Genomic DNA, 16,032 nt, shown 5'->3' with positions numbered 1-16,032 from the left:
TTATAAATATATATGCAAAACACCCATACACATAATAATAATAACAACAACAACAGTAGTAATAATACTGCACAAACTGTTAGGAATAAGCTTAGGGATCACATTCAGGAAGAGTGGTAGGGAACATGAGTGGTCTTGTGATACATTCTGTTGCTTTGATTGGATGGCAAGATCTCTTGCTGAACTTGAAGCCTGTGTTTTTTGACTAGACTGGTAGCCACTAGCAATCCTCCTGTCTCTATTTTCCTTAGTGCTGGGGTTACAGGCATGCATAAGACCATACTCAGCTTTTATATGGGTGTAGAGATCTAAATCTCATGCTTCTGCAGTGAACACTTAACCACTGAACCACATCTCAAACTCCTACTTCACTGTTATTTTTCTGATGTTTTTGCAACGTGATTCTTTGTGAAGAATCACAGAACTTGAAAATGGTGGGTACTGGCTGCTCAGTGTTTTCTTCTTTGTTTTAATTATGGTTTATAGAGCTTAAAGAAGCCCAGAGGCGGAAGAAGCAGCTGGAGGAAAGGTGCAAGGTTGAAGAGAGCATTGGAAATGCCGTCCTCACCTGGAATAATGAGATCTTGCCCAACTGGGAAACCATGTAAGCATTGTCTCGCTGTTGCCTACTGAGTGTGGCCACTCCTTTCTTGAGTCTGTGGGCAGCAGCTGTAATTGAATGAACACATTGTGAAGCCTTTGATAAAATTAGTTTTTGCCTTGGTGCAGCCTTGTTGTTCCTTGGACGTGGTGACAGCATCTTCCAGTTTGTCTTTAAGCCTGAGCCGTGTTTGTAAAGCTTATGCTTGTGTCACTCCATACTTCTTGTGAGTCTCCATATGAAATTTGAACTGTGTCCCTTGGTGGACAGCCTTCTGTGAGAGATGGCCTGCCCTGCCTCTGCAGGCTGTTCCCTGGGGCCACACCAGTGGGAACTGTTAATCTGTAACCTCTGGAATTTTGCCTGCCCTTTTGCTGTCTACAGTGTCCTGAACCTCTTCATCCTTCTAAATCCTGTTTATTCTTTAGCTCAATCTTTCCAGGGAAGATATTCCCTCCTCTCCGTAGGGAAAACTCCCGCGTCTCCCGGCACAGTCTGCTTGAGCATCTGTCTCTCTCTCTCTGAGGGTGGAAACCACTTGTCTTTGATGTCATCCTGCAGTGTCAGTACAGAGTGGAACCCCAAGTGTCTGGCAGCTGTGGCATTCTCACTTCTGAGGATCTACTGTATATCTCGTTTTATTCTTGTGTGGTCAGCACAGCATAGGCAGGGTCATTGTGATCAACTGACTTGAATGACTGTGTTATTCAGATTTTCCCAATTAGCATCCTGTCTACAGTAGTGTGTGACTGTCACCTGTCTCTGGGCTGCCCTGTGAGGCCCCTTGGAGCCTCTGTCCTACTACACTTCTGTAGAAGAGAGCTGCTGCCACGTCTCCTCCCCCACCCCCCTGTGCCCAGCACGCTTTCCCTGTGCCCTGCACCCCTAACCTATGCACAGCTCTCTACGGTCCTTAGGAGACCAGTCTGTTTCCTCTGTCTGTGTTTTCTGCTCAGAAAGTACTTTCAGTCCTTCATGTGTGCTTCTACCAGTCACTTACAACCTGGTTCACAGTGCCTGTCACAGCAGTGGAAGGGTTATCTGGATTTCAGTAGAGCCAAGAGGGTGAGCTCCTGAAGGAAGGGTCGCGGGAGTGAGGCTTATGTGCAAATGAGCCTTTCTCATCTCATCTTTCTCAGAACACAAACTCCGAAACTCTGGCTTCCATTCTGTTTAGGTGGTGCTCTAAGAAGGTTCGAGACTTGTGGTGGCAGGGCATTCCTCCAAGTGTAAGAGGCAAAGTATGGAGCTTGGCCATTGGCAACGAGTTGAATATCACCCACGGTGAGTGTCTGCGTGATCCTAGGCATTGAGGTCCATCTCCGGGGTTCTGGGACTCCCTTCTGTTACTTTTGTCATGTTAGGGTGGATGGTAACCACTGCCATGAAGCTGTGGTGGAAAGGCCAGGTAAGTCTGTCTTTTTTGAGGGTATCTGGGTAGTGGGTTCAGTGCTGGCTGCTCCAGTTTCCAGAGAGGTTAGAGCAGCAGACACAGGGCTCCAAGTCTCAGTGGGGTTCGATAGGCAGAGTCTCTTCTCAAAAGTCAGCTAGGAGAGTAGAGGTGGTTAGGTACGTAAGATACCCTTTGGTAGGTTTTTGTTGTTGTTTGTTTGTTTGTCTTTTCAGCCCTAGAGAGGCTAGGGCTGGTATCATTAGGGCATTAAGCTATCATGTAAGGGAGGGGTAGACCCATAGTTGAAGTTTTTAAGCTGTTTATCATGTCTCTCAAGTACTTAGCTCCATTCTAGAGTGGTTGGCTGGAAGATGCAAAGGCCTGGATTCAGTCTCTAGTATTGGAACCTTGAGAAAAAAAACAAGTGGGCATGGTGGTACACACCTGCCCTTGAGAGGCTGAGGCTAAAGGGTTGTTGGGAGATCTAGGACAGTCTGGGCTACAGGGTGAGGCCTTATCTCTAAAACAGATTCCCAAATCTCTTTTGTGTTCTGCCACACCAGCCTTGATTTACTTATTCATGTATCTCTAGTGCCCAGTGGGGCTCTGGATATTAGAGTTCTAGGAGCACACAGATTGAACATGAAACCTTAATACATGGGGAGTTGCATTTCTTGCTGTTGAAAGTAAGCTGCTCTGGCAGGCAGGCTTTTCTTCTTCCTCTTATGGCCCCCATGCCTACCTGCACATTGAAGTCAAGCTGCTTTTACTCTGGTAGAGACTCTTAAGCCTTCACACCTCTAGTTAGGTTACTGTGTTATGTGAGAAGATGTGTAATATCTGTCTTGAAATAGATCTTAGCCTCTTAGAAGAAGAGGTGAGAAGTTACTGAGCACGCAAAGATGTCTGTGCTTGAAAGTCTTCTAAACTTTGCCAACAGTTCCTGTGTGGCTAATCAGATATAACGTAGTGTTTGCATATTTAATTTTTGGCTCTCACTGATGCTTTAGTTTAAGTTACTTAAAACTGTGATGTACTAGATGATAACAGATAAGGCTAAGAAGCTACCTAATTCTGGGTACATTTTGCCCATCTACCTGTGCTTTGGTACTATCTCCCTCTTATATAGTTTGTCTGTCTGCTCTGAATGCTGTATCTTGTCCATTGTCCCCACATAGTGATCTTGCTGCACTGCTGTCTACTCTGTCATTTATGCCCAGTCTAATATTTTGTATGTGGCAGGTCCCCATGAAGTATTTGTTGAATGAATAAATGCACTTTATGAACATGGCTCTGATATCACCGTACTGTTCCTCCCAGATCTTAGTCTGTTGGGTGCCAAGCACCAGCTGCTGTTCACTATCTCATGTCTTATTTAACAGCAGCTATGATGGTCTCAAGCAGGTCTTGGGACCTCCTTTTCTTCCTGAAAAAGGTTAGGCACTGTGCCCTGTATCTCTGGCCAGTGTATGTGAGATCAAGATTCTCATTCCACTTCTGGCTGGTTCTGAAGTTCATGTTCTGTCTTGGGAAGACCCAGAGTTTTATTCTTTTTGTGGGTTGTAGAAATAGAAACTTACGGAGACTGGCAGTGTCCAGTAGCACTACCAAGCTTCACTCTTGAACAGGCATTGTGCTCCTGTCTGTATCCCAGCACTGGGGTTGTGTGGGGGGATTGACAGCAACAACAAAATCCAATAACAAATAAACACACCAACCTCCCTCTGACACATACACAACTCACACATAAAACACCCAAGCATTACTCCTAGGGAAGATAGGCTTGTACTTTGAAATTGGGGCTAGGGGCCTTGGTGGCATTGCTTAGATGGTTTGCATCCACTTAGCATGCAAACCTAGTGATCTAAGTTTGATTCCTGAAACCCATATAAAGGTAGAGGAAGAGAGGTGATGGCACAGAGTTGTCCTCTGGCCTCTACATGTATGCTGTGGCACACGTGTGTCCTTCCCCCATCACACATATGTGATGCACAATAGTAAGTAGAATTTTAAAAAGAGGTTGAAGCCTGGGGTTCTGTGATAAAATTATAACCATCCTGCTCCTGCTACCATACATGCTGACAGTAAAACAGGGGGAGATTCTGTGAGCACAAATGTGGACTCTCATTCCTGGGTGGCCAGTCTCTGCTTGTAGTCATGTGGAGCGCTGGTGGTCACATGCCATGCAGTTATTTTGTGTACCTCCTCTGAGAATGACAAAAATATTTTGAACAAAACCCTAATTTTGAATTCCAAGCCTGACTTCTCTACAAATGAAGTCTTAATAGTCCGATTAGGTTGAGTTGCAGTAAATTTCTAATTGTTCAGCTTATAAAAAGAACAAATCTGGGACTTCCCATATCAGAACATGCCCACCTCCTGGAAGGAGAGTGGGCAGAGGTCCCAGCACATGCTCTAGCCCCCAGCCCTGGATACCTTTGTGTTTATCTTTTGGATAACAATGATATAAAGTTGTATGATATAACTGCCCTTTTGCCATGACACACAATCATTGATTGTATGCATGTCAGAGCTGTCACAAGGCCAGAATGGGATCATTAGTCAACACTTTACTGGCTGGATTATAATAATGCCACTCAGTAAAATGCATGAAGGCTGCTGTGCTTTATCCTGCAGAGTAAATGATGAGAAAGGTGAAGTGTTAGCCATGGTGAAAGGCTGATTTGTCAGCATCCCTCAGATAGAATGCCAGCGGTACAGGGAGTGGGACATGGGTGTCCCCAGAGGTCTGTGTGTGCTGTTGAGCCATGAGCATGGCTTGTGGCACTCCAGTGGTCCAGTCTGTCAACATGTAGCGGTTATTTGGAAATGAAGTTACCTGACTATTAGCAAACCACCTGGGGAGCAGAACTGCTGGAACACAGGTTCTGAATATGAGAGAGATTTGGAGACTTATGACAATTCTCTGACAGCAAGAATCCTTGGTTTTTGAGAACTCTACATGTTCAGAGTACCAGTTCCCCCACCTGAACCCTTCCAGCAGCAAGATGAGGAATCCTGTGCCATATGGATAGCAAGCTCTTCATGTCCTTATTTGAAGACAGCACTCATCTTGATCTCAGAAATCATAGTTCTGAAAGCTAAAATTCTGAATATTGAAATCCTGGAAACTGAATTTCAAAAACGGTTCCTGTTGTAGTAGGAGCGATAGGGCTGCATCCCCGGCACCCGGCCGCCCGCATGGCTAGCTTTACCCGAAATAATTACACGAAAACTGTATTCTTTTAAACACCGCTTGGCCCATTATATCTAGCCTTTTCTCGGCTAACTCTTGCACCTGGACTAGCCCATTTCTAATAATCTATGTAGCACCGGTCTTACCGGGAAGATTCTAGCCTATGTCCATCCTGGGTTGGAGCTTCATCACGTGCATCTTCCCGGGAGCGGGGAGCATGGTGTCTCTGAGGCGTCTGCCCCCCCTCCCCCCCAGAGGAGAGCTGTCAAGTCTGAGCTCGGTTCCTCTTCCTCCCAGCATTCTGTTCTGTTTACTCCTCCTACCTATGTTTTAACCTATGAGGGCCAGCCAAGCAGTTTCTTTTTTTTTTTTAACCAATGACCTTCCTCCATCAGGTTCCCATGAAGAAAAGGCTACAAGAGAAGGTCAAATTCTCTGGAAGGATTGGTTGTGCAAAGCAGCAGGGTCTAAAATGCCAGTATTTAAAAAAACAAAAAATTTGTCTGCAGTGGTGTGTCTCCAAGCTAATGACATTCAGCAGCTTTTCAGGAAGTCAAGCAGCATTTGTCTGAAGAAGTCAGCAGTTACTTGCCTATTGAAAATAAAATATGTGGAATACCTCTAGAAGCTGGCAACAGTGTTTCAGGCTGTTCACTGGTACTGCTTCTGCAGCTTCTGCTTCTGTGGTTTGTTGAATGCAGGTAGAATGGGTACGGGAAGTATAGTGCAGGAGACCAGGCAACAGGTGTCACAGGGAACAGCCATGTCTGTGTATGGTGAATCCTCAAAGAACTTAGAAAATTAACATGGATGTATCTCCAAGGAGAACCATGGCCTAAAGGAAAGAGCAACGTGGTGTTTGTGTCAGCTTTTGTGGGCTACCTCCATGGAGCTGCCCATATTCTACCCCTGTAAATTGGTTTCCTGTATAAAATGTCCTTTATTCTGTTTTGTTTTTAAGCCCCAGGCATTTTTTTACAGTTTGTTATGTTGTGTGTATATATGCATAAATGTATGCATGTGTGTGTTTTAACATTGTATTTATTTTTTTATGGGTATGGGTGTTTTGCTTGCATGTATGCTTGTGTACCACATGTATGTAATGTCTTAAGAAGCCAGAGAGAGTGTTAGATCCTCTGGAACTGGAGTTACAGGTGGTTGTGAGCCACGGTGTGGATGTTGAGAACTGTGCCTAGGTCTCCTAGGAGATCAGTCAGTGCTCTTAATTGCTGAGCCATCTTTCTAGCCCCTTTGCTCTGTGCTTTGTCTTCATGCCACTTTCAATGTTCCAAGTAGAAATTGCCCCAATTAATTTTGTGCGTTTCTTTCATATTTGACTGTGTGAATGTGCACTACTATGGTCTTGCTTGTGTGTATGCAGATTGGACATCTGTATTTGTAGAACATTCTTTGAAGTCTGGGCTCTTTGGGTGACTACATGTACAATGGTAACCTGTCATAGTTTTGATCAAAGATTTAGATCGTTTGACCCAATGTTTCACATGGCCAGTTGGAACATTGGAATACAGTTATGAACCATAGTGATAGAGCTGTTCATACACTTTCCTTTTCTGCATATTTCTTTGTATAGGTCATCTGCTTGTGATTTAAGCATATAATGTCCTTCATCCACTGTGATGCTTACAGTTCACAGTTCATACTGTGATAACTATTTTATTGTACAAAGCAGAACATGAAGTATTCTGTTGTTTTTGTTTCTCAAATCCCCCTCTTGATGTAAGTAAATGTCTTTAAATTTTTTTCTTTTAGAATTTTATTTTTAGGATTTTAGACTTTAAGAATGTCACTATTTAAGATTAAAGCATTTGGGATTGTCTTTGGAGATTATGACCCAAAGCCATTAGAAACCAGTTAGACTCTGTCCACCCTTAGTTCAGAGACGAGATACTGATCTCTTCAGTAGCTAGGGCATTTGGTCTAGATACAGAAGTAAGCAAGAGACTTTGACCTTCCAAGAGGCAGTAGGCCAATCACAGAAAGTGAGAGCAAGATATGAAGAGGTAGCTGTGTAGCAGAGGAAGACACCAAGCTCCGAGGCAGTGTTTGTGGTCTTCCTTCGTAAACAGTTGTCTTTTGGCAGGGTGCTTTCAGACTGGGAAGAGTGCCTTACTTTGTCCTGGAGAAGGAGATAGTGTTCTCTGGTGTTTGTAGTACAAGTTCTAATGGGTTTTAATAATACAAGCTCAGAGACAGATATTGGGGAAAATGCTGAGAGATCAGAGCAACAAAAGAGCAAAACCATGGCAACCTTACCTCTCAACTTCCCAGCCAAAAAGAAACTAAGTTCCTGTTTCTTCCCACCTTATCACTTCCTCTCTCCACTCAGCCATATCATTTTCTGTCTGTCTGTACAGACCTCCAGATCTCTATGGTTAGCTAGTGACTAGCTCTGCCCTCTGATCTTCAGGCAAGCTTTATTTGTAGAAACAAGCTATCACCACAGGCATTGGTGAAGGAACGTGTACGAGTAAAACTCACCAGTGACATTTCTTTCAGAGCTCTTTGACATCTGTCTTGCCCGGGCCAAGGAGCGGTGGCGGTCCCTCAGCACTGGCGGCTCAGAAGTGGAGAATGAAGGTACAACTCTGCCCTCGCTGAGGAGCCCCTCACAACAGTAGCACTCAGCACTGGCTCCAGTGTGGCTTTATGGCAAAGGAATTGTTACATTGTAGAAGGAATAGAATCTTGCAGTTCCTGAAAGGGTTTTTGTCTCCTGCTCACAGCCAGTTGCTTCTTAATTAAATTTGCCCAGTAGCCTGGTTCATTGAGTGCTGGCTTCTAGAGGCAACAGCAGTACATATCTGTGAGATTAGAGGAAAGCCCCATTGCACACAAGAACAATGCCTCTATTGATGGGCAGTGTGATTTTTCATGCTATCTTATATGGTACTGGAATTTAAAAATACATAAAACATTATTTATGAATATTTAAACATAGGCTGTTCTTATTTTTATTTTATTTTTTAAATTGACAAGATTTTGTATGCCTAGCATGCAAACATGTTTTGAAACATTTATAACTTTATAATAAAAATGTAAGTAAATGCTTTTAAATAAGTTTTTAAAAATTCAGAATTATATTTTCATGATTTTAGACTTTAGGGATTTCAACAGTTAGGATTTGACTAGGTAATTTATACTAGGTAGTATGTTATTACCTCACATAGATTGCTCCCCCTCACTCTATCTTAGCACTGGGGATGGAGCTCAGGGCTTACATAAACTAGGCCATCTTTTTGTTAGTGATCTATGTCCCTAGTCCTTAATTTGTTGTGTTTTTTTTTTTAACTGGGGAAAACAACTTTCCTCTGGTCTTCACCTGTTCCAATGATACTATGAATAATTTGTTATAGCCACTATTTTGTAGGGATTTTTTTCTTATCTGAAATTTTGTATCTTTTGACCAGTATGGCCCTGGCTCCTTCCTGCTCTACCCCCCTCCCCCGCCTGTAGTAAACCCATTCTGATTTCTGTTTCTTTGAGTTCAACATTTTTAGATTGAATCCACAAATGATATTGTACAGTTCTTGTTTTTCTGTGGTTGATTTGCTTGGCACAATATGTCTCAGTTCATCTGTTGTCCTTTATTTCGTCTGTTTACCTGCAGACAGCCATGTAGTTGAGGAGTTTCATGACTACCATGCATAGTACTGCAGAGAACATGGAGTGAACATTCTCATTTCCTTTAGCTGCACACCCGGGAGTGGGATTGCTGGATCACATGTAGAGGCAACACATAGCAGACTCTCACCAGAGATCCTTATGTGGAACAATCACCTTTGTTGTGATCTCCCATGCCTAGGTTCATTCCTTATGTGGAACAATCATCTTTGTTATGATCTCCCATGCCTAGGTTCATTCCTTATGTGGAACAACCATCTTTGTTGTGATCTCCCATGCCTAGGTTCGTTGTGTGCATTTCCCAGCTTGTATTTATTTTCCTGATTGTTGTTGATAACAAGTAAATCAAACTAGATTTTCATTTGTAGATTTTAGACTCTAGAAAATAATATGGTGATGCTCTGGCTGGTGCTGTGAGGCGTTGTAATCCCTGGAGTGAGAGATTCTGCACTTGCCATGCACTCTTCATGAAGGTGGATACTGTTGAGAGATTGAGCTGCTTGTTGGTTCCTGGCTGCTCAGTCCCGAAATATTCACATAGAAACCATATTATTTAAATCACTATTTGGCCCATTAACTCTAGCTTCTTATTGGCTCTTACATATTAATTTAACCCATATCCATTAATCTATGTATCGCCACGTGGCAGTGGCTTACCAGCAAAGTTTCGGCATGTCTGACTTTGGCAGCGGCCCCATGGCTCCATGGCAACTCTCTGACTCTGCCCTTCTTTTTTTTTTTCTTTTTTTTTTATTGAGAAAAGGAAAAAAAAGTTTCCCCCTCCTCCCAGCCTCCCATTTCCTTCCCCCTCCTCCCACCCCTCCCCCCCCCCACTCCTCTCCCCCTCCCTCTCCAGTCCAAAGAGCAGTCAGGGTTCCCTGCCCTGTGGAAAGTCCAAGGTCCTCCCCCCTCCGTCCATGCCTAGGAAGGTGAATATCCAAACTGGCTAGGCTGCCACAAAGCCAGAACATGAAGTAGGATCAAAACCCATTGCCATTGTCCTTGGCTTCTCATCATCCCTCATTGTTCGCCAGGTTCAGAGAGTCCGGTTTTATCCCATGCTTTTTCAGTCATAGTCCAGCTGGCCTTGGTGAGCTCCCAATAGATCAGCCCCATTGTCTCAGTGGGTGGGTGCACCCCTCGTGGTCCTGACTTCCTTGCTCATCTTCTCCCTCTGACTCTGCCCTTCTTTCTCCCAGCATTCAGCCTAACTTTCCCTGCCTACCTAGGTTCTACCTTGCTATAGGTCCAAAGCAGTTTCTTTATTCATTAATGGTAATCACACCACACAGAGGGGACTCCCACATCGCCATACTGTGTAAGCAAGGCATAACTGATCTGTGCTTGTAAAGAGCATCTTTCTCTATCTCAGTTCTAAAGCTTTAGAGCCTGGTAATGACCCCTATCTGTGCCGAGGAGTGCAATGACTTTTGCTCTTTTGACAGATGCTGGGTTTTCAACAGCTGACAGAGAGGCCAGTCTGGAGCTTATTAAACTGGACATTTCTAGAACATTTCCTAATCTCTGCATTTTCCAGCAAGTAAGTGGCGGGGATTTGTCACGAGTGTTATCTGTTTAAGTTCTGTGAATGCGGAGCCACGTGTATTTGTAGTCCTGCTTGAAAGGGTTTTGTTATATAGGGTTTTGGTGGGGAGTTAGGTGGGTATTGCTACAATGCATTTAGATATTTAAAATGAGTGTAACTGGTTCTTATGGATCATGTTTCTATTTTAAAGGTAATTGGTTCTTTTTGTAAAGTATGCATTCCAGAGTCTCAGTAGGTGGTGCGGAGGGCTTATGGGTGCTTGTGTTGTCAGAATGTTGCTCATGCTCTTCTGGTTTTTGTTGTTTATTTGTTTGTTTGTTTTTTGTTTTTGTTTTTAATTTGTTTTTTTGAGACAGGCGTTCTCTGTGTGACAGCTTTAGCTGTCCTAGAACTCACTTCATAGAATTGGCTGGCCTCAAACTCACAGAGATCTGCCTGCCTCTGCCTCCCAAGTGCAGGGATTAAAGGCTCTTCTCTTTATAGAACTCTAGGTAGCTGTGTTCTCTTGATAGGAGCCTCTATGTGATTTCAGGGACCTGCTGAAAGTAGGGCCAGCAAGGAGTACCTCATAGCTTTGGTGAAGTCAGGATGACTGGCTGAACAGAGGTGGTGGGATTTCTGAGATGATGAGCCAGGAGGTATGGGGATGAGCTCTTGTCTTTGGGTGTTAGTGGAGCAAGAGAGGCCTCCCTTCAGTCATTTGGGCACAGACAAGGATGACTGGCATAGATCTTAGAGACCTCTCTCAAGGCCTTGTGTTCTTTGAACCAAGAGGTGTACACCCAGAGGTTCCCCTTGAGACCCCCCTCCTGTAAGCTCTCTTCCAAAATATTTCTACACCTTTGCCTTCTCCATGCTCACTGCCTTATTTGAGAGCCTAGGTATTGTAGGTCACCACAGTCAGCCTCCCTCACCTCTCCTGGCTGTTGTGCCTCCTTCCAATCACCTTCTTGCCTGCTGATCAGTATTTGAAATCTCAAGTCATGCACCATGGTTCCCAGTTTGTTAACATGCCTTACACACAGTGGTTTATGGTGGAACAAGCCAGAATGAGTTGTTTAAGTGGCTGCAGAATGAATAGACCCAGAACTTTGAGTTTCGGTGGACTTGGGAGGAATGTGGTTGGACTGAACAATCTTGACAGCACAGGAGAGGCACTGTCCTCTTCTGGAGTGTGGAGAATCAGGTCGCATACAGGAAGAAGGCAGCTGTCTTGTCTGTGCATGCACTAGGTTTAGTTAATGTAGTCTGGCAGAGAGCATGTGCCTGGTGGAAGTTCAATTGGGACAGAAGTGTTGGGACCCTGTTTCTGTGCAAGAATGTGTATGAGGACGCAGTTGGCCCTGCAACCTCTTCACAGGGTTTCTCTCTTCTGGTGGATGCAGAACTGGTAAGGACTGCTCTTAAGCGAGAGCAGAGTGTGCTGAGTGCAGAGTTCTAGGATTCTGGTTTGTGGCTGAGAAGCAGGCAGCAAGCATGACTTGGCCAGGCATCGGGCATTAGCCTGCTTTGAGGGCAGCACCAGTCTGAGTACTATGGGTGCCTGGGGAGGGAGGACCAAGAGGACTCTTTGGGTTCCAGTGTCAGGGTTGTTGCTGTCTCAGTAATTCCACAAAGCAGAGTCCCAGTGTCTAGGTGTAGAGGATCTTGATTCAGCTGGAAATGTTTGCATTTGAGTCCTTCAGACTCTTTCAGTTAAGGCAAGGGGAAAAGTCTATAAAACTGTCCAGAAGTTTGGTTCAATGTCTAGCTCATAAACCCTGGGAGTACTGCCCAGGCTTGGTGGCATGTGTGGACTCAGCTGAGCGGCATCTTCAGAATAGTTCTTTCTTTCTGAAGGGTTGCCTCTCTCTCCCAGCACACTTCTGAGGCCTCATCCCACACCATACCTTGTAGCCCACTCCCTAGTCATCTCCTTAGAGGCGTGGGGCCTCCTGTGACTCCAGCTCTGAAGAGGCTTAGGCAGTGTTACCTTATGAAGAGGGTTGACTTTGGTCTCACAGATTTGGGTTTGATTCTGATCAGTTGCCTTCTTACTAGTAGTTTGACCTCAAGTAAAACATTTAATCTCTCTGCCCCATAATCTGTTCATCTGTGATTAGGGATGATCTCCATAGCTTTCTAGTCTCATTCTCAATACTTGACTCATAGAGGGAAGCCATTCAGCCCTATACTGACTGTTAGTTATCTTTGACTATATTTGAAACTAAATGACAGTGGGATCCGCCAACAACTTAAGACTTTTCACTTCAGGCGTCTTCAGAAGGAGCTCATGCTGCCTGGGCTCTTGACTGCCGGGGGAAGCCTTGTATCCTTTCTCATGGGCAGAAGTAAAACCAGAGATTTGAGACAAGGAAGCAAGTGGAACTCAGAGCATGGCAAGGCAGGCTTCCTAGCATGTTGTGAAGGTCCTGCTGTGCTGAGAGCCAAACCTCAGGGTCATGGAACCCTAAGAGCCCGTAAAGGCTCTACAGAGACTGAGGCCCAGCTTTGTATTACTGGGTCTGAAAGGGCTTCTCCCGAAACATGTCCCCTGAATTCTGCTTCAGAAGTGTTGAGATGGACAGTCCCTTGGTGCTTGCCTGGCAGCAGAGGGTGAGCTCTAAAGATGGGATGTGGAAGCTCTGTGGTCCCTTCTGGGTAGCCTGTTCTCTCAGGCTTCCTTTAAGTGATACTTTCTGGGTCAGTGGTTTTCAGTCTTGGGAATGGATAATACTAAATGCAAAGGCTGGGGAGAGAACCTGAGAGTCCAGCACAAGCTAAGGGCACTCAGGAAAAGAGCTGGCACCAACACGAGGGGATGGAATGACAAGGTGGAAAATCCTTTAAGGAAAGAACAGTATAGTTTTTCTCAGTCTCAGATCACATAGACTCTCTGCAGTCATTCTAGTCCTCAGGTCAGCTCAGCTCATGGATCTGCCACCATTGTCTCCAGCCCTGTATTTTGCCTCCCCCACCCCCATTTTATTTTCTTTATTTGGCCCTATGTGCTTTGAAAATGTTTCTTTGATACAGCTTTTAAAATAAGTGAAAATGTAATGGTCTTTGCTGGAAATTGTGGCATATACCTGTAATTCCTGCACTTCAGAGGCTAAGGCAGGAATTTGGCTATCCTTGGCTATACAGTGAGACTCTATTACCAGCCAGCCAACCAACCAACCAAATTAAAAAAGAAAATGTGATAATCTAGTTCATGTCATTCTTTTATAAGCTACCCAGAGGCACCTTTGGAGTAACTTCCCAGTCATATATACCAGAAAGAATATTTATTCCTGTGTTGTATAAGAGCATGTGGTAGATGTAGGCAGTAGGAACTTCATTTAGGTCACTTACTCTGAGGAGTCTTCACCACCTGGTTTACCTACGAGTTTGGAAAAGAGTATGACTCTTTAACATGAGCCAAAAGGAGGGGCATTTCCAGAGGGCACTGCTCACAGCCGACCCTTTAGCTTTTCTAGAGTAGCTTCATAGACAGAATTGCAGACTTCTCATTAACAGCAAGTTACTAGCTCATTTTCTAAACTGCATAATGCGTCTAGAGCTGCTAGCACAGTGCTCAGCAAAGTCCCCCCGTGTGATCAGCAGGGCCACAGTGGTGACAGTAGCAGCAACAGTATTGGATGCTATTCTGAGACTAACAGTACTTATGCATGTGTTGATTTTGGTATGTCAATCCTTTTAGGGTGGTCCATATCATGACATGTTGCACAGTATTTTGGGCGCTTATACTTGTTACCGGCCGGATGTGGGTTATGTAAGTGATGCTTTCCAGTTTGTTTTTTTTTTTTTTATGATGTTATGGTCTATAAAGAAAGTCAAAACATTGCCCAGCTCTCATAGTGAATGCTGTTGTGGGCTTTGAAGAATATGAAAAATCTTGAAATAAATGAGTTGATTCAGTTTCCTTGAAGAAATTGGGCTGAATGCTCTGTGGCATTCATCACATTTTAACTAGATGTGATGTTTACATTTGCATGTGATTTACCCCTGAAATTAAATAGAAAAGGCTTTACCATTAACAGTTTTTCGAAAGTGTGATGCTGCTGTACTTGTGGCTAAACAGATGTGAATGTATGCATGGTCTTAAGCCTGCTAAGTTCATACAGGTGACCACAGCACCACAACCCAGCATGACAAATACCAGGTGCAGTATTTCACATGCCAGAGGCCTAAAGTGAGGTTGGCTTATGGTTTTCCATTAGAAGGGGTAGGGGAAGGAGGGAGAGAGCATGTGCCTGATAGGCAGAGCTGTGGCTCCAAGGAAGGTGGATCTGATCTGACAGGGTTTATTTAAGGGGTGAATGGGTGACTGTGAGGGCCTTTTTAAAAAGCGGAAAGGTGTTTTGTTTTCTCTTAATAAATAAAAGCTGCTCTGACTTTTGTGACCACATTAGTTAACATAACCTTTCTCTCCTTCCTCAGGTTCAGGGCATGTCATTTATAGCTGCAGTGTTGATCTTGAACCTAGACACTGCAGATGCCTTTATTGCTTTTTCTAATCTTTTGAATAAACCCTGTCAAATGGCATTTTTCCGAGTGGACCATGGCCTTGTGAGTATGCTCCGTGTATGTCCCAGTATCATGTCTTTATGCAGCAAGAACTACTTAATCGTTCTGTTTTTTCACCCAATCATTGTTGTTTTCAAGGTGGGAAATGCGTAACGGGCTGTTTTTTAATGAAGAATACATGAACTTAAGTGTAGAAACATATAGGCCATTGCCCCTTGTATGAACAGATTAATATGTTCTCCTAGGGAGACAGTGTGTCTGAAACACTGTAACCTTTCAGTGGAGGTGGGAAGGTGACCTCTTTGCAAGCATATGCACTTCGTGTTAGGGAGACGTAACAGCACTGCCCTCAGTTGAGTCGACTACCCGAGGGTTGCTGCTCTGTGGAGCACAGGCATACACAGGAGAAAGGGAGACGTGCTCCAGACCCTGCTCCCTTATTTCAGCCTTGCTGAAATTCTGGCTTAGTATGCTGAGTAGATGGCCTTTGTCATTGGTGGCCTTTAAGAGACCCTCACATACTTCACAGCTGAGTCCCCTGCATAGTCCAGACATGGGAACAGACTGTGGAGGGAAGTGGCTTGTCAAGAATATCTGCTACATGGGAGAGCTGAGGTTTGAATCCATCTGGGTCCTAAACTTTGTTCTTAATCGAAGAAAACTCACTAATCCATCAGCTTTTAAGTTGGTGTTGCTTTGGTTTCCTAGTCATTACCACTAGTCTATCAAGACTTCAGCTATCTAATGGTATATGTCAGCTTGGAGCGCTTCTTCCTTAAATGTCTTCAAGATCCCAACAGTCTCTGTTCTGAAGCTGCTGCTCACTCTGGCTGTTAGGGGAGTGTCGGCTAGCAGGGTCTTCAGGAAGATCATTTGGTATTCCAGAGTGGCTTTGGTACAAACTTCTTGTAAGAATTGGTTTTGAGAGCAGTCATAATTGTGAACAAAGGAGTTTGCATAGAGATTGCTATCATATAATTGTATTTAATTGTAAATATGAGAAGGGCTTAAAATGGAGTTGGGGAAATGGAGTGGTAAATGAAATCTGCCAAGACCCCAGTGCAGCAGTGAGTCACTGCCGTGTAAGGAGTGTGAAGTAGACCCAGTGCAGCAGTGAGTCACTGCTGTGTAAGGAGTGTGAAGTA

The 16,032-nt window shown here is 44.2% G+C and overlaps 1 protein-coding gene across 2 annotated transcripts in view; it reads left to right on the top strand.

Annotated features, from left to right (window-relative positions):
* Positions 1 to 16,032, top strand: part of Tbc1d14 (TBC1 domain family member 14) — a 104,097-nt gene that overhangs the window by 76,547 nt on the left and 11,518 nt on the right. For both annotated transcript variants that reach the window (XM_013353326.2, XM_005365942.3), the window contains 6 exons: positions 487 to 604; positions 1,779 to 1,885; positions 7,708 to 7,788; positions 10,278 to 10,372; positions 14,061 to 14,132; positions 14,801 to 14,929. In XM_013353326.2, coding sequence (XP_013208780.1) covers positions 487 to 604; positions 1,779 to 1,885; positions 7,708 to 7,788; positions 10,278 to 10,372; positions 14,061 to 14,132; positions 14,801 to 14,929 — 602 coding nt within the window. The remainder of the gene's footprint in view (positions 1 to 486; positions 605 to 1,778; positions 1,886 to 7,707; positions 7,789 to 10,277; positions 10,373 to 14,060; positions 14,133 to 14,800; positions 14,930 to 16,032) is intronic.

Source organism: Microtus ochrogaster, unplaced genomic scaffold (genome assembly GCF_000317375.1).
Source record: "Microtus ochrogaster isolate Prairie Vole_2 unplaced genomic scaffold, MicOch1.0 UNK5, whole genome shotgun sequence".
NCBI classification, from domain to species: domain Eukaryota; kingdom Metazoa; phylum Chordata; class Mammalia; order Rodentia; family Cricetidae; genus Microtus; species Microtus ochrogaster.
The sequence above is the reverse complement of the archived record's forward strand: the minus strand, read 5'-3'. Positions and strand labels throughout refer to the sequence as shown.